Below are 27,589 nucleotides of genomic sequence, written 5' to 3' on the forward strand. Positions count from 1 at the left end.
CAGTATCACTTTGGAGACTGTATGTTTTGTATTGTCTCTTTGTACTGACATTCGTTCACAAAGCACTCCGGTGTGAAATGATTCACGCAGACATAAACAAATTTCGGTAGAGTTTAAGGAGCATTTTCTTTGAAAACAAAATGAATCCATTCCGTTTTCAGCAGCTCAGATTTGGGGAGTAAATGGAGAGAGATGTGTGGATTAATCCATCCAGCTACAGAACACCTAAAACGCTCGGGAGACGTTCTCTTCAGTGCAGCAATGGTGGACTGTGTACAACTCGCTGTGAACTCGCTCAGTGCGGTTCTATGTTCAAACATCAGTGTCTGTCAACATTCGTGGGCGGGGCCTGTGGCTAATGTGACGTCACACTGCCAGGGATCTGGAAATGGCTTGTTCTGAGACACTGCTTATGATTTTTGGGGATTAAAAAAAGGAGTGGTTGGATTTTTATCACTATAGGGTGGTTGTGTACACACACTGCCAACACACATTTATGTCCAAACACCATGCAAAAGTGAATTTTGCATAATAGGTCCCCTTTAAAGAGTAAAGAATCTCCATACAGAATCAAAACACAGGTGAAGAAGAAGCAGAAAGAAGTGATAGAACGAATTGCTGATGCACTTGCAGTGTTGGCTACTTTATCTCTGTTGCCAGGGGTTGTTTTTCATGTCTCGGGTTGAAGTATATAAATAACATGATCTTTAGCCCCTGGAATGCGAATTTTACCAGGGAAACCCTGCCAGAAACGCAGATTTTACCCTGCCATCTTGATTTTTACTGGAGTTTTGAGTAACAATTGGGTGGATTTTGTTATGAAAACATGTGAAATAATGCGATTATTAAATGGTATATACATCAATACTGCTTACCTTTACTGAATCAAATGATGAACCCATGAAGAGGAAACACTGAAGCTTTGAGGTGTTGATGGACTTGATCTACTCTATCTGTGCTGAAGATGGAGTAGATTCTGAATCCCATCCGGACAAAGATTTTGACAAAAATACAATTTTCTCAGCTTTTAATGTTGCTTTTTGTATGAAATTTACCCATCTAGCATGAAGCTAGAATATTTTTTTAAAGCAGAGGCTCTGGTCTTCTTTTGATATATTACATGTTAAGATATTAATACAACAAAATATTCTTGGGGCCATGAAAGTTTTGTGAAAATGATGAAACATGCTGGCGCTGGCTGGCAACTTTAAAAATAAATAAATAAATAAAGGGGGGGGGGGGGTGTATGATTATTAGGATTGATGGATGACATGGTTATTTTCGTCTTATTGATATACTATTGTTTTTAATATTTTCAATTAGATTTTAATTTTATATTTTCTGATTTCATTTTAATTTAAAAGTATTACTAATTTGTTGGCAATTTTATTATTATTATTTTTTTTTATTTTTTTTTTTTTAGGAGGTACATTTTGATGAGCCCAGAACATCCTAATGTTGAATAAAGAGGGATACATATTCCACATTTTTTCATCATATTTTTCATTAAAATGAGGAACATTGATTGCGGGGGGGACTTCAGGTTTGTAATGTGTTCAACATAAGAAAGTTTTTCTCTTTGTTAGCATATGTATATTAAAGAATTAGTTTAGCTAAAAATGAAATTTCCGTCATTTATTACTCACCCTCATGTCGTTCCACACCTGTAAGACCTTCATTCACCTTCAGAACGCAAATTAAAGTATTTTTGATGAAATCCGAGAGGTTTCTGACCTCCCTATACACAGAAATGTCATAACAAATTTGAAGGCCCACAAAGGTATTAAAGACATATTTAAAACAGTCATGTGACTGCAGTCGATCAACCTTAATGTTATGAAGAGACTAATTTGTGCACAATAACTTAATTTGTGTTCTGAAGATGAACAAAGGTCTTACGGGTGTGGAACGACATGAGAGTGGGTAATTAATGACAGAATTTTCATTTTTGGGTGAACTAACCCTTAAAGAGCCCAAAAGACGGCTGTTGGTAGAAGGCTCGTGATGCAGATGATGCTCTGATGAAGCGTGTTCAGACACACGGGACTGATGCTGCTGCTGCTGGACACATATTACTAATTACAGATGAGGTTTACCCTTCAGAGTCTGTGTGTATGTTTGTGTGTTTGTGGTTGTGTTTTACACGCACAAGGCTTCTGGAGAATATGAAAGTAAGTTACAGTGCAGAGTCTCGTCCATGTCTTCATGCGCAGGGCCGGATGTGGTCACAAGCGCTCAGAGTTTGGTCACATGCTAAAGATGCTTTGAGGTCACTTGGTTTGTTATTCTCACGCCTAAAAATATTAAAAACCATAAACGCCTCTGCTTTACACTTCCACAAACACGTGAGGTTATTGATGCTTTTTGACAAAAAAAAAAAAAAAAAAATTAAAAAGATCACATTAATGAAATAAGCTTCCAATCAGACTCAGGCATGCTAATATATTTGCTGTGACATTTGTGTTCGTATTTCAGAATAATTCACAACTAGTAAGAAATGAGTGGTTTTATTCGATGCAATCACGTGAGGTCAAGAAAAGACATTCAGTCGAAAATGGAGAGAACAGTACACATGATTAGATGTTTGGTGTTCAGTAATATTGCATTTTATCTGCAGAACAGCAAATACAAAGTTTCAATGCCCCGAATCAACCTTTTGCTTCATGCAGGGCCCTTTCTGTGAGAAGTGTGTGAGAACTGTCATTTCAACTCATTTTCCAGACATTGAGCATGATTCAATGGAGCCCATTTCTGTCACATAAAGAAAAAAATCATGCTTTGGCAAATATAATTATGAGATTAAAAAGATCAAAAAAATAATTTTGGTTGTCATGATTCAGACTTTCTATATCATAATTACTTTTTATGTCTGGATTTTGAATTCTGTCAGAATTTGGACTTCAAGTCATAATGTTGACACAACTTTCACAATTTTGACTTTTAATCTATTAAATATGACTTAGTATCTCTTAATTTAGACTTTTCATCTCTGAAATGAGCATCACCATTTTTACTTTTTCTCATAATTATGATATAAAAAGTCATAATGACAAGTCAAAATTGACATACTAAGCCATAATTATGAAAGTTAAATTGAAATAAAGTCAAAAATTTGACTTTCTATATCATTATGACTTTTTATGTGAATTTTGTATTTATTTTTTTTTGTCAGAATTTACACTTTAAGTCACAATGTTGACTAAGTATAATTTTGTCATAATTATGACTTTCAGAATTTTGACTTTTCATCTATTAAATATGACATAGAAAATCTGACATAAAAAGCCAAAATTATGACATACTACTTTTAAGTCATAATGTCAACTTGGTATGTCAGTTTATATATATATATATGTGTGTGTGTGTGTGTGTGTGTGTCCTAATTATTACACACACTGACTTTTCATCTTTTAGATATAACTTGGTATGTCATAATTTTGACTTTTCATGTCATAATTAAAAAAGCATGATTTTTTTTTTTTTTTTCTTATATGGCAGAAATGGGCTTCCCTGCAATCCAGTTGCTTTCACTGCAGGTCTGTGATGTGATGTAGAAAACTGCTGATGTGGAGTAATAACTCCTGGTGCCACCAGATGGTGGTAAAAGTAAATGTTGAACCCATAAATCCTGATCCACTTCAGAGCTTCAGTAAAGATTCACCCTCATTCACGGTTTCTGCTGGTCAAATAAAAGCATACTGAGGTGTTTCCACTCTCAATGCTTTACATAACCAAGAAAAAACATTTTTTAAAACATTTTAAAAAATTGGACGTTTTGAATATTCTAAGAACATTCAGAAATAACGTTTTCATAACTTAAAGGGAACGTTAGAAAAACATCCTTAGAATGTATTTTTGTTAGCTGGGTAGATGAGGTCAAATAAAGATTTGCAACATTGTGTAGTAATTATTTTCAAGGGGAAATACAACTGGAAACTTGTAATGAATATTGTGCATCTGTGCTCAACACACAGGGTCTTTAATATCTGGAGGTGTAACAGGCAGAAACAAATGGAGAGGGTGAATACTTTCAGAAGGCACTACGGCGTCAGTGACCTGCTGAGTGTGAGCCACGGGACCGAGGTAAAAAACGGATGGCACTTGATGTCGCTCACGCCGCCGCCTCCTGATCCCAGACGATAACATGCGTCATACTGGAGCAGCTGCGGGAAACATGAAGAGTAAACGTTTGCATGCAGGAAACTGTCAAGTCTGACAAATTTAATGGAGAAAATACAAAGATAGAAGAGAAAAGAGTTTATATATCAATATGAAATGCATTAGAACAAGATGGTCTTGCACCACAAACACATTTATGAGTACAGATAATGTGCATGCGGATAATTGACAAGTACAGTTTACACTGCTTTCATGTTCTTACTATTCCATGCCATATCTGTGTGTTTTAAGATATATTTATGAACATATGTTTATGATAATTTTAGGTTGTTCGAAGGAAACCCTAATTCAGACTATTCAGAAACCACTAGTTCATTTTGTTGCTTTTTATCATTTAAATGCCAAACAATCCATCAATAGCTGTGTTTCCATCCATCCAGTGTTTTATTTGCAAATTATTTATGCAATATTCCAATTTTGTGCACAAATTAAATTCTCAACTTTGAATGGAAACATAGCTAATTTGATTAAGTCCTAAACAGAATGACATTTACAAAAAACAAAAAACCTTACAAAAATGTCTGAGGAGCTTCAACACTCAAGCACTGCACACACTGTCTATCAGTTTGTATTGAGAGAGCAGTTACCTCAGTGAGAAGCGAGGCAGCCGCAGTACTGAGGAACTCTGGGATATGGAGGGGAGTGTGAGGGTGAATGCCTGTAGGGTGGCACTGCCACAGCGGCTGGAGAGAAACAAAGTTGAACAAATGAAAACAAGTCTCAACACATTCAAGACCAAGGAGATTTGCTGTTCCCTTTCGAGTTCAGTTCACTCAATATTGGATCAGTAGCTGACAACTAAGCTTTGTGGGACATGTTCTACCTGCGGAGGACCTCTAAAAGACGAGGATCACCACAATAGCTGTGTTCTCTGTCTGGGTCACACCCAGGTGAATGTGGTTTCACCATGTGCAACATGTTCCTGAATCAACATCTTTCTTGATCCTGGAGCAACATTCAAATCAACCAGATTTGAGGGACAAGTTTACAGTTTATGTCAAGTTTAGGCTTACAACCAGGGTTAGATGCTTCTACATCAGTGTTAATCACCTATCATTTCCCTCTGATTTTAGGGATAACTAATGGGTAGGGTTAGGTTTAGAGGTGGGGATTTGGCTAGGACTAAATTTTCAGACAGGAATTTAGCGGAGACAGCACCGGGTGGCTCGGACTGCCCCCACTGTCCGCATGATAGTCTGTTCTCTCCGCACTCGGCTTGCTCTCATGATGGGAGATGAAACTTCTGAAGCTCGGAAGCTTTGTAAGAAGCAGATTCGCCCGGGAGGGAGTAACTAGCTCCCATCGGCTCAATGCCTGAGCCATCGTCCATCTGAGCCATCTTCTTGTATTTTAGGGTATTTTTGTGTATTTTAAGGAAGCTAGCATTTGCCCCTCCCCTGGAGCCCACAATGTAGTATCTTTTGGCACCCTCAAGCTTCGGTTTACAAGACCGACTCTCTAACCATTAGGCCACAACTGCCTGCTTAGAGGGCAGATGCGCACCTTCCACACTCAGTATATGTGGCAGTGATTACGGTGTATGACCAATGGATAAACACAGGTAAATGTGATTTGGTGATAAGGTTTCTGAGAGGTGCTAGGTGGATGAATCCCCCTCGGCCACCCATTGTACCAATCTGGGACCTGTCACTTATATTGAGAGCTCTGACAAGACCTACTTTTGAGCCGATACAGTAAACTAATCTGCAAGCGCTCTCTCTGAAGACACTCTTGCTGGTATTAGTTTCAGTAAAGAGTGTGGGGAATCTGCAAGTGCTGTCAATAGAAGCGTCTTGCTTAGAGTTCAGACCCAGGGATTGTAGGGTCAACCTAAATCCTAGGAAGGTATATTTCCCAAAAATGCTTTCAACCCCTTTCAGAGCCCAGATCATAATGCTGTCGGCTTTCCCTCCAGAGGCGGGGTCTGCAGGTGAGCACTCCCCATCTCAGCCGCTTTGCCCAGTTCAAGCGCTACGTATATGCATTGAGTGCTTGAAGAACTCTTCGTCTGTTGTGGTGGACTTGCAAAGAGGCAGCCAGTATCAAAGCAGTGGCTTTCAATCTGGATTGTGGACTCAATTGCACTGGCATATGAATCTCAGGGAGTGGACTGCCCTATTGGCGTCAAGGCTCACTCTACTAGTGGACTGGCATCTTCATAGGCTTGGACAAAAGGGGTGTCAAATTCAAGATATTTGTATGGAGGTGGGATGGGCCATGCCAAACACATTCGCCAGGTTTTACAAATTGGATGTATCCTCGTTTTGTCAGTGCAGGAGGATTTAGTTTTCAAAGAAGGGGTACAGGTGCTCTCATCTTACGACTTCAGTCAGGGTGTATATTTCTTATTCTGAGTTTGGGCAGTGCCAGCACCACCACAGCCTTTCTGCCTTCATGCTTATAGTGCTTAAGCTTGACTAGTTGTGCTCGACTAAACAGAGCACTTGTGACGTTGCCCATGATGTCAGTATTGCCCTCCCCCTGTAGTACTGTGGAAGGTTTTAACTATGTTTGTTAACAGAAGACTGCCTTAACACTCTTCCTGCTGTTGATTTATTAGCTCAGGGTTATTGCACCACACTCATGGTATTCTGGTGGTTATCTATTGACTCCTCGCTATTACTATGGCATGATTTTATACAATCCCCATAGCGTCAGCTACTGGCGCAATGCCGAGTGAACCGAACTCGAAAGGGAACGTTTTTGGTTACTCGTGTAACCCTGGTTCCCTGAGAGAAGGGAACGAGACATTGTATTAGCAGCCGTATTAATCACTCAGAGTCTTAAGATAACCTGTCCTGTTCAGTCGAATAATGTAAATAACATTTTGATACAGCATATAATTGAAGTAGATTTTGTTCAAAGGTGACTCTATACGTGACAAAACACAGAATAAATTGACTTTCACTAACAAATACATAGTTAAGATGTCTCATCCAACACTCCAACATTTGCAGTCATTCTTGGGTTAATTTTAAATTCTTTATTTTTAAAACAGATATAAAAAGAACTTTGCTTACCATGCCGGTAAGAAGCTCATATAACAAAGCTCCAAGACTCCACCAATCACATGCCTCTGTGATTTTCGACACGCCTCCAATTTCTGCTCCAAGTTAGTAAAAAAAATCTAGTTATTACATCTCAAGAGAACAGAATGTGTGTTAGAAATGTTGCAGTTTGAGGTAATTGTGAAAAACCAATTGAAATGTTTTACCTGGTGCACAGTACATCTCTTCCATTGCTTTAGGGTTAATTTCAGGCTGAACTTCTGTCCACTGTCCAAAGTACGTAAGACATGCCTCACCTGTGTGCAATATATTTGAACAACTGTTTTAAAATACTAGAATGACATTTTAAACCTGTTGTCTTTCTTTCGTGAAACACAAAAAGAGAAGTTAGACCGAATGTCTGAGCTGCTCTTTTCCATACAATGAATATAAAAGATAATAAACCCTATATTCCAAGTCTTCTGAAGTCATAAGATGTTTGTGTGTGGAACAGACTGAAATTTAATTCATTAATCACTGATAATTTCCCTCTCCGCTGCACCTCTCGAGTTCCATTTGCTGTCACGTATATTCAAACAAAGCCATCACAATCCAATGATGATGAACCAATGCTGTTTGGTAACAATGATGTCAAACCTTGTGTGACGCATCTAAACTCTCCAGTAACTTTCTAGTAATCCTGAAGATCATGATTAGGTTGTTCAGGTGTGTTTAATTAGGGTTAGAGCTAAACTCTGCTGGACAGTAGTGATGTTCTTTTAAGCAGGTAACCAGTCGAGCTGGTTCACAGAATCAAACTGAATCCAAGTTTATTTCTGGGTTGATGATGCAAGGTGCACATCCAAAGTAGCATGCACACTCCTTTTGCAGCATGTCCAGATGGGTTATTGAACCAAAGAACTGATTCAAAATGAATGAATCAAAAAGAAATGACTCAACCAGCTGGTTATCCTCTGAGAACTTTGACAGCTCATTCGGTTCTTTTTCAGTCGGACATCACAGAAAAGCTGATATTCATCTCTGCCTGTAGGTTTGATTCATTCATTTCTGGATATACTTATTGGCTTATTCGGTGCTGCGCCAGGAGTCTGTGTGCTTCTTCGGATGTGCATCTTGCGTCATCAACCAGGACCTTAAAATAAGGATTAGTTCATGAATCAAACATATCTACTGGACAGTGGCCCACAGAATCAGCATTCAAAGGCTAAAGACATGGCATTAGAAAACATACCACTGCTGCGAAGTAGAACATTTCTTGGGTTGAGGTCCTGACACATGATGCCCTGCTCGTGAAGACTTTCCAAGGCCAACAGAATCTGAGCCCCCCACAGTCGCACCTTGTCCTCGGGGAGTCCCTGTCTACCCCACTTCCATTTGGCACTGAAATTCTTAGCCTTAATTTGGGTATGATGGCCCAATCCATCAACCTTCACCAGTTGTTCCATCTGAGGGTCTTCTAGTTTAGTCTCACTCCAACAGGAGCTGTTTGTAGTAGGTGCTGATGGGAAGGATATCATGCCAACTTGTGGTTGTTTATATGAAGGGCTGAATATACGCCAGTTTTCCATGTCCTCATTCCCAACCTCCCTCACCATATCAACAGTGTTAACCCGGGAAGTCATCTTTGTGCAGTCTAAAGAGATACCCTCTTGCTTTTGAGTTGTACATTCAAATGGATTGTGATGAGAACTGACTTTGCTCAATTCAGCCACAAACTGTGAAAGCTGTCCATTTTCACTGAGTTTACAGTTAGTGACACCCTGTTCATGAGGAAATCCATCATGTGCTTGGTTTCGTGGAGGTAAATGTGATGTGTTGGGAACTATCCGAACTCTCTGTGGAAGTACATCAACTGTGTTGCAAAGGGTTGGTTGTGCGTTTTCACCAAATAAAGAGGCTGAAGTAATCTGAGCTGCACTGCTGAATCCTAGAATATCCGAGTTTGATCCTGGAACAGTGAAATTTTTACAATCCTGAGCAGGTTCTAAAGAATTCCAAGCTTTGTTTAGATCTATGCAAGAGTCAATCCGCTCAATGCGGACATCATTTCCTAGAAGGTCAGAAGTGACATCAAGAGGATCCCGAGTGTCCACAATCACACAGGGATGAACGGGAAGAGGGACATTATCCTGAGGTAAAGAATTAAGAACATTGTGTGAACCATCAGAAGGAAGCGCATTATCTGTCCTCATTGCACACAAGCCTGGAGAACCCCCCTGTTGGTGCCCCGTATCTTCACAGTAGGAACGGGTTCTACAGTTCTCAAGACAATGATCAGCTGGGCACCCTGCCCTCTCAAGAGGTGTAGTTCTCTCACAGTTCTCATTGAGGTAAATCTCCTGGTGGAGAGAAGGGAGGGTGTAGCTGTTCTTCAGGTAGATCTTGTGCTGGTTGGGGCTGAAGCACTCTGGATACTCCCTGACTGCTTCACTTCTGACCCTGTGAAGTCTGGAAAAGAGTCTTCCACCTGTAGAAAAGCAAAGCTGTCAAACTATATGTCATTGTGGGCAGGTGTATTTCAGAAACTTTTAACAGGCTGGATGAACAGTACACCATCTCTCCTTGCCTCACTTATGTAGAGAAAGAATAAGACTTCAGTCTGCATATAACATGCTGTCAACTACGCAGGAAGAGAAGAGGTTGTGGTAAAAACCTGTCATACATTTTACAAATTTGGGGACAAAGCCAGTAAATGACTAGCTTTTCAGTCTCGTCAATCAAATAATTTGAAAATGATTACTCATATTAAGTCTCCATCTGGACCCATTGCATATACTCTACTAGATATTAATGACATCTTTGTCCATTTTTACTTAAAGCTATACTCTTCAGAGTAATCTAATGATTCTGCAATTTTAGACTCCTTAAAAAAAAATAATTTAGCAACTATTCATTTTGACCTTAACTCTGACCTGGTCAGTAGAAGTTTCAGAGGCTATTGCGGCAATGCAGAGCAGTAAAGCTCCGGGACCTGACGGTTTCCCAATAGAGTTTTATAAGAAGTTTGCAGCTTTACTGAGCCTGCTTCTTGTGGCAGTTTATAATTAATCTTTTAATACAGGAACTCTTCCTTTAACGCTTACACAAGCCTCAATTTCTCTTATCCCAAAGGAAGGCAAGGATCCTACTCATTGCAAATTATACAGGCCAGCCTTGCTTCTGAATGTGGTTTTCAAAATTTTATCCTAAATTCTTGCGTTACACCTGGAACCCATTCTCCCTACTATAATTTCAAATGTTTTATTCGAGGCCTAACCCCTTCAATAATTTACGACGCCTATACACAAATTTTCCCCCAGGTGAACATGAAGCAGTAATGTCTCTCAACGCTTAAAAGGCATTCGATAGAGTAGAGTGGGAATAGCTTTTTAACACACTTAAACAGTTTGGTTTTCCAGCAGAACTAATCTCATGGATTAGACTGTTATATACAGTACCTCCCGTTTGCTTCAGTGTTCACAAACAACGTACACTCGGAATATTTCACCTCTCTCCCTTGTTATTCGCCATATCAATTGAACCCTTGGCTGCTGCACTCTGTCAGTCTTCTAATTTTAAAGGTATTACAAGGCATGGTACAGAGCATAAAATTTAATTTTGCATATTTATTTTCAAATATTCCTATTTTTATCAGGAACATTTTTTTTCTAATCTGGACAGTCTAATCACCTCCTTCCTGTGAGAGAATAAGACCCCTCACATTAGGAACATTTTTTTTTTTTTTTTTACAGAGATTAAAATATCAAGGAGGGATGGCGCTACCAAAGCTTTTATTTTATTATTGGGCAAGTAACTTTCTGAAAATAATCTATAATCTATACCCCTCTGTGGGTGCAAGGGGAACAATCATGTAGTAACTTCAAACTTAGCTCCCTAGTTTGCTATCCACTCCCTCTGGTGGGGAAAAATTATATCTCCTTTCCTAATCCTGTACTGACACACACACTAAAATTTGGGCCCAATTTAGAAGACATTTTGGTTTACTGTCAGCTTTCATTCTTCTTCTGTTTCTAACTATCTATTCCCACCATCCTATGTGGACTGCTTTTTGTGTCTGGGTGGAAAGGGGGATTAGGCTCCTAACAGATTTATATTTAGATAGTACTTCTTGCTCTTTTGAAGAGCTTAGAAATAATTTTGCTTTACCTTTTTTTAGATTCTTGCAGATTAGGAGTTTCGTAAAGAAGATGTTTGCCTTCTTCCCAGGAATACCACCCACCTCAACTATTGAGATATTGCTTGATCTGAACCCACATAACAGGGGACTTATTTCAAGCATATACTCTATTATAACATACATAGATCCACAGAACCTGTATGATATTCGTAAAGCCTGGTAAAGTGATTTGGGCAGAGAATTTACATGGAAAATGGGAAGATGCATTAAATCAGGTGCACTCCTCCTCACCCTGTGCAAGACAAGGCTTAATTCAATTTAAGGTTCTTCATAGGCTTCATTTCACTAACCCGCCAAGATTTACCCGAATCTTAGCCCTGCATGCAATAGTTGTTCGCAATCACCTGCCACAACCTGCTCATATGTTCTGGCTGTGTCCTGGGCTGTAAGAGTTTTGGAGGGGGATTTTCTGACCCTGACCACTTAATGGGTATTTTTGGTGTTGCACCCGAGGGTATAGAACTCAGAAAAGACATTTGCTCTGTTATCGCCTTCACTACACTACTGGCGAGGCGCTTAATATTATTTCAGCGGAAAAGGGCAGACCCTCCAACACATAGCATCTGGATAAAAGAAGTAATGTCTTACATTCAGTTGGAAAAGATTAAATACATGATTCGAGGTTCGAAACGTAAGGCATATGGTCCCCCTTATTTTGATATTTTGAAGAGCTCCCCTGCCTCTAAGATAGAGTTACCTACCTCAATTTCCCCATCTTTCTAAATCATCTTTCCATATTCTGCTTTATTTATACATATTTTTTTAAAGTTTATTAATGTATCACTTATATTAGTTCCTTATAATTAGTTATGTTTTCTGGACCATCATTCTCACAGTGTGTACTTGTGTATTTTTATGAAGGTGTGTCTCTTCTTCTGGGAGTCTCTAACTTTTTTTGCTTATTGCCATATTATACTGATTACTCATATGTTTCCTAGCTGCTGTCAAGCCTTTCAAGTCTAAAGACAACTTATAGACTGAACAAACATGGAACACTTGAATCCCTCACAGTCAATACTGAAACTCTGGCATGTGTTTTAGAATGTGTTTTTCGTTTGGTCTCATGCACTTTGGCTTCAGGAGATTCTCCAGTTTGGTTGTTTTTGAGCAACCGAAGCATGAGCTTTTAAAGCTCTGCCCTCTTCTGGAAAGTGGGCTGGGAGCAGCAGCTCATTTGCATTTAAAGAGACACAAACAAGCTATGACAAGCTATAATAAATGATCTGTGGGGTATTTTGAGTTGAAACTTCACAGACACATCCTGGAGACACCAGAGACTTGTATTACATCTTGTAAAAGGGGCATTATAGGTCCCCTATAATAGAACTTACAAAAGGAAGAGCATGTAGAGTCATATATGGATCCTAAGCTCTGAAAAAGCCTTCTGGGTGATGTTTGAGACACAGGCCGTTTACACCTGGTATTAAGATCGGATCACAAGTGGATGAGAGAAACACATACCCGTCTATACTTGGTGTTTTAATCCATATCTTTTGTCCACTTTCAATCGATTCTGTTCTGATTTCTTTGAGGGGAGGGTAAATGTATGGGCTTCTTCAGAAGTTTTGATTTCTTAGGCAATATAATTACGTGCAATTTACATATGAACGTGCTGGGAAACTACGGGAAAACATCTAGAGAGCATCAGCCTTCGTTTCTGCTCTGACAGCAGCGAGACCGCGCTGAACACGGTAAGTTCATGTTAGAAAACAGAAATGTTTAGAGAACACTGTGCTTAGTACGTTTTTCATTTTCAAACCAAACTTATGGCTTCAGCTGGCAAAGTTTAAATCCCGTCTGGCTAGAGCGCTTCCCATAATGTTTATTGTGTCAAGTAAGCAGAAAGTAGGCGGTCTTTAGCAGCTGTTTGAACACATTTGACCACTTGAGTGTCTACACCACGAATGCATTTTCGACTACCCCTGGAAGTGGACAAGCTCAAAACGTTTTACACCCCGTTTACACCTGTATTTAGTGTCATCCACTTGTGATTCGATCGACCAACATGCATCTTAATACCAGGTGTAAACAGGCCCACAGACACACTCAGCTTAAATGAACCCCATCTGAAAACCATCTGTTCAACCAAGACGATTCTCATATTCATTGTATAAGATGGTTGGGTTCCCCTTGGTTCCTTCCAGGTTTTCTTCCTCATCAACATCTTGTGAAGTTTTTCCTTGCCATTGTCACATTTGTCTTGTGGGGATATACGATGTTGAACTGCTTTGAAACAATATACAACATGAGAAGTGCTACTCACCTTGAACATGTTCTAGATGAAGGAACACAGTGTCTTCACTGACATAGTATTTTAGCAGCTTCACCATGAAGGGCACTCCCTGAGGAATGATGGTCGACCTCTCACGACTCTCCCAGCTCGACTTGGGTAAACTCTGTCCAGCAAGCAGAATTTTTCACACCAGAATTAGGCCCTTTTTTCAAAACCTAGTAAAACTGTCTCTTGAGACAGCCTTTAAGAAAAAGCCTGTTCCAAAAGGAAGGCAGCATGGGCATGCTTGTTTCATACAAACAGAACCTGCTCTCCCTGAGCATAACCACAAGGACTTATGGAAAAAAAAAAGAAAAAGAAAAGAAAAAAGTCACTTTGGATAAAGGTATCTGCCAAATGTATAAATGTAACAGACCTGTGGCACTATACAGAAAATAATGTGATTTCTGGATTACTATGTTGAGTATTTATTTTAATAAAAAATCTCCTTTTCATTAATGTAATGCAGAAAAATAATGATATATTATTACAATTGTAAATTATTTGACCAGCATGGTAGTATTTATTGTATTTCCTTTAGTGTTTGCTGGTTTCAAATGACTTTTTTGTTTTGTCCACCTGTCTCTGTCCGATTATAATATCTCAAGTGTCTGGTTTCAGTAACCCGAGACGAGTTTGTACTCAGATTCAGACAGCAGCTTTTAACAGGATCAATCCAAGCAGACGTGCAGTAATAACAGAAGACGCAAGGTATTCCCAGAGACTGGATGGCCTGATTCCAGCTCATTTCTGAAATGAACCCATACATTAGAATACCTATGTTTCAAATGCCTACCTTAACAATAAATGTCTCCTTGCTTATCAGACTTTCAACCGTCAGCACCTGTGGAAGACACACATTTATAACTGTTATAACTATTGCACTTCCAATGACTTTAACTTCCTGGCCTACAGAGAAATGACTGACTGGCTGTAAACCATGAAGAGCATGAGAGGAGCAGATATTTCACACATACCTTATCAATGATTCCAACGACTTTGCACATCGCCAGATTCTCCACTGGCGAACTTAGATGTCTGATCGACCGAAACCGTAAGCTACTATAACCCTGATGAGCAGGAAAAGAACACGAGTCAGAGAAACAATAAATGGACCACGGCCTGTATGTTATACCTAGCCTCACAAAGTCAGAATATTAATTAATAGCAAAAGTCTGATTCATATTGCATCTGGCCAAGAAATGCCCACTTAAGACGTGTTAACTCCAAGGACGATAACTATAATGATAATTATAAAGATTTTATAATCGCTCTAAGTCTAAGAGAAGTCCACACCACAACTACAACAATAACAACAACACAGAGGAACGACATCGTTTGAATCACTTTCAGTGATTTTTGTCCACCTGATAAACAATGAAAACATCAACAGCCAATCAGAATCCATCCTGCTTTAAAGAGTTTGAGCATTTAAAGCAGCAGATGATAAAACTTATAATAAACAGAATGATATCAGCATTTGGTGTGGTGTGGGATTCCGTATTTTTTTTTTTTTCCATTTAAATTTTTTTGGATTCCGTTTAATTGATTGAAATAATGAAACTTATTAAACAATTTATTAACTTTAACTTAACTTTTTTTAGAGCCCTATGAAATCCATTTCATGTTTCCCAAAATTCTGTTATATGCAGTATATATATATATATATATATATATATATATATATATATATATATATATATATATATATTTATATATATATATATATACTGTCTGTATATATTTTTTTCTGGATTCATTTTAATAATCAAAATGCATGTCTAATCAATTGAATTCATAGAACTTAAACTTTATTTACTTATTTATTTATTTTGTAAAGTAGGGCCCCAAGAATTGCTTTATCTTTTCAGAAATTGTGTATTTACTGTTAAAATAAAATGGCAGAAACGGAAGAAAAATAAAGTTTTAATTTTATTATTACTATTATTATTATTACTTTGATAAGTACATTCTACTTTATAACAGTAATATATTTATGTTACAATTTCTTCATGTTAAACTGAACTATAAATAAGTGAATAAAGTTACTTATCTACATTAAATTGCAGGAGTATGGCCATAAAAGTAAAAAACTCACATCCAAAAGAGAAAATAATGTTCAGTTGGGAGCCTGAACAGGGAGGTATTCCAGAAAGCAGGTTATGTGACATACCCGGGTATGTTTAAGAGTAAGTAAGCGGATAACCTCAACTTTCGGTTCCAAAAACGGAGGTAAAAACTTCAGCTTCTGTTCCAGGGTTAGTTTTCTTAAGAGGTATAAGACTTAAGACTTGCCTTCTGGAATACCCCCCAGATATCTCATCATGCACACTTGTCACCTACTCCTAAATGAGTGGATCCTTTAGAGATGTTGTCCTGTAAGTAAGAGATGAAGATCTCCTCGGCTCTCTTCAGATATTGAGTGGTCTTCCGCTTCACGGCTTCACGTCTCTCTTTATTTGGATCCACTGTAAGACACGGAAGAATCTACATTAGCATGGAGATCTATGGTTTACCCTTTGAATGTTCAGATCTTATGTACAGATTAACCTACATTTGCTTCTTTTCTCTTTACAGTGAAACTTCTTTTCATGGGATATTATATTGTTCTGTTTTCAAAACTGTGGATGGCAACAGGTGGAATCCAACCATATATGCAAATAATATTTTGCCTTATAAACAAATGCTCACTAATGAAACTAATATCTTCAACTCTGATATACAGAGATGACATTTTTCCACAACAATCAATAACAAAATAATGTCTAAGGACACAAATGCACATGGTCCACACATGAACGCCAGGTAGAGTTGTGTTTGTGAATTCAGTTAATTTTTGTAAAACTCATAATTGTAACAGTTATGTTTAGTTTCATTGTGTTATGGTTCTGTTTTGTACCTGTTCCCTGACATTTGTACGCTGACCTAGGCTGAGTTCAAATTCGCCCCCTGTACCCTCATTGACTATTCCCTACATTAGTCCACTAACATAGTCCACTTGAGGGAGTGACTGAAAACGAGTGAGTGAATTCGGACACTGAGGAGACACAAGGGCTGCTTCTTTAACATAGTTTGTGCTTGCTGTTTAATCATTTGAAACAGTCAGCTCCAGTAGTAAGATGAACAGATTTATCCTGAAATCTGTCATGGAAACTATGTGTAAACTTTAATTAAACAATTTAATAATCACATAAAAAGGAATTTATACTTTTATATTATGCTGTAGCCTCTTTTACCAGCAGTTGGAAAATGGATAGATGGATGATTCAGCTGCGGGCGCCATCTTCTGGTCAGACGCAGGAATTCATTCGGTGCGAGACTCTCACAATAGCCTACATTATGGGTATTCTCTAGCCGTTGAGAGTACATTGATTGTACACTCGTTATTGCGGTGCATTGTGGGATTGAATGAGTGCGCCTGATAATGTTCACTATGGTTTCGGACAACACTACAAATGGCTGTTCCCTCAAACAGTGCACTATTTAAGGTTATAGGGGGCGATTGTGGACACAGCCCGTTTCCTAGTGTCTGCCAGTTAGTCACTAATTTCATTCACCTGTTGTTCATTTAGTTTCCTCGTTTACCCGTGTATTTAAACCCTGAGTTCTGTCTTGGTTCCATGTAGGCAACGATGTACTAAAAATGGAAGTTTTTTCTTTGTACAGATGACAACGTTATCAAAACTATCCCCGTTCACATGGCTCCGTGAAGATGACTAAAAACTGTATTACACATGCTAGACAAGTAGTTGGCAATGACACTTCGTAAAGATAGACTACATGTGTGTGCATACACATTCTTTTACAGGGCACTCGCCCCAAACGCACATGCCTATCCACCTCATTATTTCATATTTACTGCACTTTGATATTCTTCTCATTATTTCCCTATAGCGGTTAATAAATCGGAAGTCTCACACATTCACAGAAATACCTTAATTCTGCGTTGACAAATAAGGTGGACAGACTAAACACATAATATGCATGTGCATGCATCACTGTTTTCAAAGATTCACGTTTTTGCAGTTTATGTGGAGATGATAACGGTATAGTTTTCAAAATGTTTTTACTTGAAAACAGTGTCATGTAAAGAGCCCCTCAGAGTGTGCTCATGCTCATTTGTATTCTCCTGTGAGCTCCTGTGTTTTGGTTTACTAATTAAACACTTTGATTTAGTACTTCTTTGTGTGTTTTGACTAGAACACACCAGACCGCTGACAATAATATAACATAACATATCTGTGGATGTCATTCTTTTTGTTTGTGAATTTAAGTTCTCTAGATTTATTTGTGGACCGTAATCTATTTATTATGGAAATACACAACAATTCTAACCTCATAAATCAGAGGAATTTTGATTACCTCCGAGTATTGGTATTGCAGAACCACCAGTTTTTATTTTAAGTATTTTTATAGTTTTGTTAGTTCATGTCAGCTCAGGTCCATTAAATAATATTAACAGAAACAACTTTTGATTTTAGTGATGTATTAGTAAATGTTGAAAATGATATTAACTGAGATTAAGAAATGTTCTAAAAGTATTTTTCATTGTTAGTGTTAACTAATGTTAACAAATGAAATGTTACCAAAACCATTAAAATCTCAGCTCAGGATGTTCCTCGCTCATTCGAAGAAAACCTGATCTCTAGTTCACATTACAGTGTATATGTTCATATTGCACATTCTTGTTCCTTGATGACCAAGATGATCAAGACTGTCCACGTTTAGGATCAATTTACAATGGGAAGGATTTGAGTCAAGCAACCTCCACTGAAACACTTGAGATTTACCCTGAACACGATGTAATTAAGAGACTGATTGTGAAGTACAGAGCGCTTTATTGATTATAACAGGAGTTTTCGCAAGAGTGCAAAATAAAGGTAGCACTCTCTGCCTGCTTTCTGTTTATAACCCGTTTTTATTTTTCATGCTGCTAAAGTTTAGGGAGTGACATCCCCCCCAAAACTGCAATGATTGACATTGTGATAATACCCATAGCAATGAATGGATGAAAAAAAATCTGATATGTCAAAAAACCCTTTCAAAGCAATGCTTCTTTAACTGAAAAATATTTGAAGGAAACATGCTGTTTTAATTTTGTCATGTATCTGCCGTTGTACCTGTCTTTGATTTCCTGTGGTTTAGTTTCTGTTTTCACGGTTGCCTTGATTTCTAAGTATTTTCTTAACCCTCAGTTACTGATTCTCCACACCTGCGACTTCTTTAGTTCCTCATTTACTCTGTCTATTCATAGCTCTGTGTTTCATTTCACTCCTGTCTATGCTTGTCTTTGCTCACTGTTATGCTTGGGTTCCCATCAGACTGTTCATCTTCTTGGATTTTTTTCTCGTTTAAACGCAGCCAAAATGAGGATTGTCAGTAACGGTGTTCAGCCTTACATTGTTCAAACCGGAGTCGACACTGATGGAGAGACTCAGGAAGAAGTTACAACTTTTAGACGTTTCTGAATGGTTAGTGGATAAATTGATGTAGTTGCTGTGGAGTTGATTCAACTCATCCACTAGCATGTGTCGTCATGTTCATCTTTTGTGTTGAATTGACCCTCGTTTGTGAAGCAGTCCGGCGTAAAATGACGGCATGACAACAACACTCTACTACAACACTCTACTCTAAAGCAGCCCAACATGGCCCCGCCCCCTTTGTTGAGTGTTCTCGGGGGCGGGGTTTATGTAAATTTTAGGGTTAGTGATGTCACCAACCCAGGAAGAAGCTCATTGTAGTCCCTACCAGCCATTTGTTGTAGTCCTTAAAAATGTATTTCTGTAAAAGAAAATATCTCCCTTTGTATTGAACTTTGAGCATCATAACTTTGCAGATGTTGTTTATGATCAAACAGCAACATTACACACTAACTAACATTAAAAAAGTTCAATCATAATCAACCACCCCTTTAAAATCAGATCCTCACTTCAACTACTCCTTCCACCACAGCATGACAAATGTATTATTTACTTGTAATTTTGATTATCAGCATAAACATTTAATTACATTTTTTTTAGTTTCCAAATAGTTACATTTAATTATATCCAATTGATTTCTGGTACTGAATTGATACATAAAATTTTACTTGGATTGATAATGTCTACTGAAAGTTTGGTGACTGACAACAGTAAGGATAAGTAAAGAATAATCGCTTTTTGGTAAATAAGACTTCTGTTTACCTTGACTTATAAAGTGCAAAATCATGGCCTTGATTCAGTCAACAACTTAGATTTGCAGTGCAGTTGAGGCCAAAAGTGTTTTTCAGCATCACTAAACCACTGCCAGTAATTTTCAATCACCATATCATTTGACAAGCTCTTTTAGCAGCCATAAAGCCAAACAGTAAAGTGTACACTCACCTTGAACTCCATTGAGCAGCAGATCAACTCCATTCTTATAGTAGCTGAAGGCCGCCTCATAATCTTCATTGACTTCTCGGTCCAGCGCCATTCGAATCTGTTGGGCTGCATCTAGCAGATAGTCTTTCTTTGCCATATTTGTCTATCAGCTATGAAGGGCAAATGTCCACAGGAACCAGAACCAGACGACGGATCTGTAGTTGTGAAAACACTTCTGAAGTGGCACATTTCTGGTCGTTAAAAACCCTCGAGAAGTCCACCGGTCTCTCTTGCCTTAACACACATGTGGAGCGCGGTCAGTGTCCGCCTGTATGACACACAGAGAAAAAAAAATATATCCATTAGTTCAAGTGGTATTATTTATCAAGTACTGTATGCACAAACTGGTATAGACTCTGCAATTCTGTTTATAACATGGTTTATCTGTGGGCAGGACTGGTTTATGCTATTTACATACAGTGATGTGAAAGTACAAAGCAGGATCTGTCCAAAACGAGGAACAACTTGTAAATAAGAGGTTAATTCAAAGCAGAATTATTTGTTTACAGCTAATGAGCACCATGAGCACGAGTCAGACTGATGAGCGTTACAGGTGTGTGTATGCCAGTCATTTCACATCCAATCAGAATCTAGAGTCTGAACTATCTGTTTATGAGTAATAGTCTAGTCATAGTATAATATAGAGAGTTTGTAAAAATAAACACAATGCACGACTCACCTTTGTGACCCCTGAGTTCTGTCACATAAAACAGCCGTGTGTTTCCATCTGATCATCTGGCTTTATCCTGTATAAAACCAAACGCACAAGTTCATATTCACTCTATACTGCAGAAGAACAGTTATCTATGGAAGCTTGTTTCCGCCACTAAATAAAAAAAAATTAAAAAGGTAATTGCAACTTTATAACTTGCAATTCTGACTTTATATCACACAATTCTGACTTTGAACATAATTCAAACTTTATAACTTGCAACTGTGAGAAAAAAGTCAGAATTGTGAGATAAAAAGTCGCAATTACCTTTTTTATTTCTTGGCAGAAACAAGCTTCCAAAGTTATCTGATGAAGAATGACTGTGATCCTGTAATGTTTATTCTCCTAACAAAGCATCAAACCAATTTTATTTACAGCTCTTTTCACGATACACAAAGCAGCTTAAAATACTGCAGCATTACTGTAAGTGCTCATTAGGACCCAAGTTTAGGGACGAACTGCCAAAACGTCTCAGGTTACGTATGTAACCATGGTTCCCTGACTGCACTGACTGCGCTATGGGGAACGTCCTCCGTGACCCGTGCTCGAAATGCCAAAAATCACCACACTCCAATCCTATTGGCCGGCGACAGCCTATCACGTCAAACAGCCCGAACCGTGACGTATAAAGGGAGTGCCTGGGGAAACAGCCGACATCTTCTTGCGACTGTAGCAGGCATCCCGCAGCATGACATGAAAGCGCAGAGTCTCGTTCCCTGTTCTCAGGGAACCATGGTTACATACGTAACCTGAGACTTTCCCTTTGAAAGGGAACTCCACTCTGCGCTGACTGCGCTATGGGGAACGATATACCCACGCCGCCATGCTAGAGGAGAATGCCAGTCCAATCCGGCAGTTCCAGGGAAAAACCGGGGGCAGAACTCCAAGGCTGTCAGTGACAGCATTCCCTACGGCCAACAGCCCAAGCTGAGCCTAAAAGAGGCCTTCCGAAAAAAGCCTACCAAGGCTGCTTGAGCATCTGGAACCAACAGCCCGAGAGGGGGTGGTCCCTTTAAGGGAATGTGGCTAAGGAACCAAAGGAACCTCGGCCAGTCACTCGGGGGGAAAAAATCCATCCCGCTACCACCAAGGAGGCCTAGCCAGATCCAGCGAAGCTAAATCTGGCCTAGCCAACCTTGTCTGATATACAGAATCTCCAAGCGCAAACTCCAGAGAGGAGAGCAGGAAAGAGCGACTGCGAAAAGGCAGTAAGCAACTCAAACCCACACGCAGAGATGGGCATCCTGGAGAGCGGAACTCAGCTAAACGCTCTGGACCCTCGTATGAGGGGAGTACAACCACTCATCCAAGGATCTATTCAGCCATTAACAAGGTGCTGAGGAGGCTGTGCGCTAAAGACCCCTGACCCAGGGGAGCACAAACCAGCCTGGGGGCCGGTCTAACGGGAGACTTCATAGAAGTCTACAACCATACCAGCTTAGGGAGCTAAGCACAATTACGCAGTTAACCCCGAGGGGAAGTACAAAGCTCAACCTAACAGACAGACTGTAAGGCGGGCACATAGTCATGGAGGCCGGGAAAAGGGCCTACAACATAACCAGAGTTCACCAGAGAACTAGAACTGAAAGCAGACGGCGGTAGCCCAGGATGGCCTGTAGGGCCACACCCTATTGCATATCAAGGTGGAGCAAACACCAAGACATAACAGCTGCAAGTGCCCACGAGACAGCCCGTCCAACACAAACCAACGAGCAGTGCACTCGGTGAAGTACCTTCTACTCTTTAAGCAAGAGGAGTACAACATAGCTCGTGGCAGTGTTATCAGGGTTCAAGCTAAACAGACCGACTACACAGGAGGTCATAGTCAACCTGAGACCCGGCCAGCCGGCGAAACCATCCCTTTTTGTTTGTCAAAAGGTCAGCATGCTCCACAGGAGGCCTTTACGGCCTACCTGTCACACGCGACATCAGCCAGCGGCCACTAAAGTTCTAGGAGCAAAAATAGAACCTGTTAGATAGACAGAAAATATTTTAGCTCGACTAGAGCTAAAGGGAATAAACGCACAATTTACTCAGTAAAAACATTTTTTTTTTTTTACTCTCAGCGAGAGGAGTACCAAGCTAAACTCTGACATGCTAGCAAAGGAAGGCCTAAAAATGGCCTGTAACCTTAAAAGCGCGCGGTGATAGCTAGTGCGTTTATACAACACCCAAGAGATACAGAAACCCATACAAGCTGTGCCAACATGCTAGGTAAGACATGAAAGGAGGCCTCAACGGGGGCCAACGACTTCCATAAACATCTGGCAACAACAGAGTAACGTATGACTCATCATGCAATGATGCCCGTACACGACCAGCATAGCTGGGCCAACAGGAAGCCATATAAGAGAGGCCTGGAAAGGCCTGCTACTCAAAGAACCATGTGGCACCAGCCCGTGGTCATGACAGGGCCCTAGCTAAAAGGAAGGGCCAGTATAACCTAAAATTATAATTTTAAGGGAACTAGCTACACAACCTGAGCCTAGGTATACACATTCCAGCAGGCAATGTTAATATGCTAAACAGCATGAGCGTAACCAGCATCGTAGACCAACAGCGCTGTATCAAAACAAGCTGCATACAGAGAGGCTAAAAAAGGTAAATAGCCAACAATCAAACAGCAATGAACCCCAGATGCTGTGGTGCAAACGACCGGGAGAAGTCGGTAAACAAAATTCCCAACACTCATCCTGAGTGTGCGATCCAACAGGTGATGCACTCAGTGAAACACAAACCCTAACCAGGGAGTACAACAACACCGTATTCATATATAGAGGCCGGATAAAGCCTGCTATCATAGAAAACAGGTGTAACCTGTGGCAGCACAAACACGCTCACATAACACACCTGCATAAACATATGAAGGGGAAATATGGGCAAAAAACGGCCAGCAACTTCCTCAGAAGAAGGCCAGAACTAGGAACTATACAACCGCAGGGGGATAGTCATTATAGGGGGATGTAAACAAACATACACGTAACCTATTTCTAGCCTAGCCGCTAGCTAAGGACTGTATGTAGACCACGCTACACTCTGGCTACAAATTCCCAAACACACGGAGAAAGCAGCACGAGCGACAGCATTAGGTGGCCGAAAAACCGGCCAACACATAACTGACAATAGCGAAAGCTAGTTCTAGCTATATACATTATCAGCCGAGAAACTACACCAACGCTAAACAACAAAGCGGCCATAAAGGGCCTGCCTGTAACAGTCAGCCTAACATACAGTTATTTGCCCAAATAACCCCTTAAAAACATGAACAGATGACAACTATATGCACAGGAAGCTATACAGGCAAAGCAAGGTCTACATAACGAAAGAAAAATGGACCTGGCTTACCTCCTGCGGCTCGTAGAACGCAGATTACTCCCCGATACGTCACACGGAGGGGAAAATCCAGAGTTCCAAAGCCCAAAAGCACTTTCACTATCAAGCCAGACGGCGGGCCGTCAGAAAAATATTCATCACAGGCCCACTACATCAGCCCGACTGTAAAGCCCGCAGCATATAGATCTCACAAAACGCTACCGGGAGGCGAAGGAAGAGCGAGGACAAGAAAAAGCCCTCGCAAGAGAGGGGATCAATTACCGGCGCTGCTGGCGCTGCTCCTCAATCACCTCCCTCAGATCTTGCTTCTTCGTCCTAGCGTCTCGCCATCTCTGTGACTTATTCCGAGGAGGAGGAGGCACGCGAGCGGCGACGCTTTCCCTCTGGGCCTACCTCTGAGCCTCGGCTCGAGAAGGCCCGGGACCTCCCGGCTGTCTGGGCCCAGAGCTGGATCTGAGTGGGATGCAAGACCTTTACGCCGCGGAGCGCGTCTTCGCCTCCCTGAACTTCTCAACCACCGCCTGCACGGAGGTGCCAAAAAGTTCAGTGGGCGAAACCAGGGCATCGAGGAGAATATGTTTCTCTTTCTCCCCGATGTCCGCACAGTTGAGCCACAGATGCCGCTCAGTGGCCACCATGCCCGCCATAGATCGACCGATCGAGGCGGCAGTTTGTTTAGTGGCCCTCAGAGCGAGATCCGTGGTCCGACGCAACTCCGCGACCGCCTCAGCAGAAAGACCTTGACCCTGATCAAAATCCGTAAGCAGATCAGCCTGATACGCCAACTACGAGCCCCATGATTTCAATCGCCGCTGAGCCTCAGCACGAGCGGGGCCGGAACCACCAGGCAGCGGTGATGGCACCTCTCCCCTCGAGAAGAGGGCCAAACGAGAACGTTCTCATAGGAAAACGCTCACAGTTAGCACAGGCAGCACCCTCGAGTACTGTTCGTGCGTGCCCCTCGCCCAGACAGTAAACGCACAAGTTCTGTGTGTCCTCCAGTGTCAGAAACCTGGGATCAGCACACTTCCAGAACGATTTAGCAGACATACTAACTTTGGCAGAGTGAAAAAGGCACGAGCAAAAGCAGTCGCGAAAAGACAAGAGGATGTCGGCTGTTTCCCCAGGCGCTCCCTTTATACGTCACGGTTCGCGCTGTGACGTGATAGGCTGTCGCCGGCCAATAGGATTGGAGTGTGGTGATTTTTGGCATTTCGAGCACGGGTCACGGAGGACGTTCCCCATAGTGCAGTCAGCGCAGAGTGGAGTTCCCTTTCGAAAGGGAACACTATACATGACCAACACACACACAAATGTGCAAGAACAGTATAAGATCAAAGCAAGTATTATTTGTAACTATACAGTAACTTACCCAGGTAAAATGCCACAAAAATAAATTCATGCTACTTGCTAGGGTACTCATTGTGGTTGCTAGTGTGTTGCTATGCAGTTTCTACTAGGGAATTCTCAGTAGTTGCTAGGGTGTTGCTAAGCACTTGAAAGGGTACAGTGTACAACAACATATTATAAAATTCACATGTCCGGTATTGTATGAACAGTTATTAATGTTAACTAAAAATAAAACCATAGAAAAAAAAAAAATTTCATTACCTGAAATAAAACATTGAAAGAAAATATTTTTCATTTTATTCAGTTTAAAGGTACAATATGTAATATTTTTGTCCGCTAGAGGTCACTAGAGGCCAATTCAAAACAAAGCTGTAGCTTAATGACGCCAAGTTTGAGTGCAGAATCTTGGGACATGTGGTCTCCATCTCACAGCCGGAGCAAAAGAATAGGGACTGGAGTCAGAAAGAAATCATGTTCATGGATGTGATTATTAACGTTACTGTAGTATGAAGCAGAGCAGGAGCGAGTGTTGTGGAGCTGAACGAGGAGCTGGAGCGATTGATCAACACACGCCTCACGAGCAGCGGGACTTTTATCATGACACAGTCGTCGGCGCCGCTTCCGCTTTTCCGGTCATGAGTATGAGGAAACGCAGCTCTGTTTATCATATTAGATACATTTGAGAGTGTTGAAAATGATGTTATAACGTTACTCTGTGCGTTCGCTCGGCGGCTGCTGTGAGACACTGTTACACACTGCAGTAAGATAGATCCATTTTACAATATCAGATTAAATGCTGGATGATTGTGTTGATAACTGGCATGCAATTCGTTTTAAAACATATTGTATGATGGAGAAAATGCTGTATTACTATTAATAAAAATAAAGCTGCATCTGATTATGCTATACTTCACAAAATATTGTTTTTCTCTGAGGCATGGTAAAGCATGGTACTCACATCAAGAAAACTAGATTTAAACAATAAGACTAAATGTGTTGAGCTATATAACAATTATTAATTTTCTGTCTATAAATATATCATAACAGTTGATCCCTTGTCTATTAAAACATGTAAATATTAAAGCGTCTTTGGTGTTTCCATGGTTTCTACAAAATAAAACCGGAAACCGAGGGTAACGCGGGTATGACGCCATTGACAGGCGACTCCTCACACGTCCCAGAGCCTTGGGTAAAATTGCAATTTTCTCACGATTTACAAATAGCTGCAAACATTTGGGATATTGTAAGTACTCAAGTGAACAAAATATATAACACTGGCCTAGTGGTGTTTGGATATTTTACTGCAAAAATATTACATATTGCACCCTTAAGATGAAGTACTAAATAACGAAAACACTAAAACTTTAATTATAAGAATAAAATCTAATTTAAAGTAAGAAAAACTTTAGCCTAATAGTAGCCTAAATATTAATGATACTAAAATAACAGTGCATATTAACTGGCAAATAATGACCAAAAATATGACGAGGTGTGGCAAAACACCTATCAAGTTGTGTTTTAAACCGGTTCATTCAGCTTTTTTTGCCAAATGAAAGTGAAAGACAGAATGGCAGGGGAAAAAAATTGAAGTTACCTTAACATAATTTACCATGGCAATCGTAATAGTTTCTGCACAAATACTATAATTACTGCAATACATTACTGTCACAGTTAGGCTTGAGTTATTACCACATAAGCTTAATATAAACAAAACAACTGAAAGACTCTTACACAGGGCACATTTACATAACTGTGGTATTGTATGTTAATATTCTGTACAGGTTCAGTCAGACACACCATCACCATCACACAGTGTGACGTCACGCGCGACCCTCTTATCTCACTGTGATGATGACGATGACCTTAAACACTATTAACGCTAGGCCTATACTATTACAATATTATAATATTGAAGTATTTGAAGCAGAACCTCATGCCGATGACACAGCAGTTAGTTATTATCCACCATGCGCTGTCATGTTACAGAACAAACAGAAAACGAACCTTGCGCGAGATCCTCATCCTCATCCTCAGCATCCGCTCCTGCAGCGCAGTCTTCAACATCAGGAAGCAGAACAACACACGCTTTCTATTGGCGGATCATGATCTCACCCAGTGACGTCACCACGCTACTGGTCTGTCCTGGATGCAGTGATA

At 40.1% G+C, this 27,589-nt stretch overlaps 1 protein-coding gene across 3 annotated transcripts; it reads right to left on the bottom strand.

The window, feature by feature from the left end:
- Positions 1-2,515: 2,515 nt before the first annotated feature.
- Positions 2,516-27,589, bottom strand: rps6kl1 (ribosomal protein S6 kinase-like 1). 3 transcript variants are annotated; one of them, XM_067367765.1, is made up of 12 exons: positions 27,437-27,589; positions 20,717-20,783; positions 19,999-20,305; positions 15,980-16,104; positions 14,614-14,706; positions 14,433-14,480; positions 13,628-13,760; positions 8,419-9,654; positions 7,394-7,483; positions 7,200-7,282; positions 4,767-4,862; positions 2,516-4,163 (listed from the first exon to the last, which is right to left on the bottom strand). In XM_067367765.1, the coding sequence occupies exons 3-12, from the start codon at positions 20,132-20,134 to the stop codon at positions 4,041-4,043; spliced, it is 2,163 nt and encodes a 720-aa protein (XP_067223866.1). In that variant the 5' UTR covers positions 20,135-20,305; positions 20,717-20,783; positions 27,437-27,589; the 3' UTR covers positions 2,516-4,040. The 3 variants fall into 3 exon arrangements, with proteins under 3 accessions (XP_067223866.1, XP_067223867.1, XP_067223869.1); XM_067367766.1 differs by lacking the exon at positions 20,717-20,783 and having other exon boundaries at positions 27,437-27,459; XM_067367768.1 differs by lacking the exons at positions 2,516-4,163; positions 4,767-4,862; positions 7,200-7,282; positions 7,394-7,483 and having other exon boundaries at positions 8,274-9,654.

This window comes from Chanodichthys erythropterus, chromosome 18 (genome assembly GCF_024489055.1).
Source record: "Chanodichthys erythropterus isolate Z2021 chromosome 18, ASM2448905v1, whole genome shotgun sequence".
In the NCBI taxonomy this organism is placed as follows: Eukaryota; Metazoa; Chordata; class Actinopteri; order Cypriniformes; family Xenocyprididae; genus Chanodichthys; species Chanodichthys erythropterus.

Coding starts and splice junctions, on each gene's coding strand:
- rps6kl1 (XM_067367765.1), bottom strand. CDS start 20,134: ATGGCAAAGAAAGACTATCTGCTAGATGCAGCCCAACAGATTCGAATG. Junction 16,105..19,998: donor GCTGCTCAATGGAGTTCAAG/GTGAGTGTACAC, acceptor CGTGTCTTACAG/TGGATCCAAATAAAGAGAGA. Junction 13,761..14,432: donor AGGAGACATTTATTGTTAAG/GTAGGCATTTGA, acceptor CTTGCTGGACAG/AGTTTACCCAAGTCGAGCTG.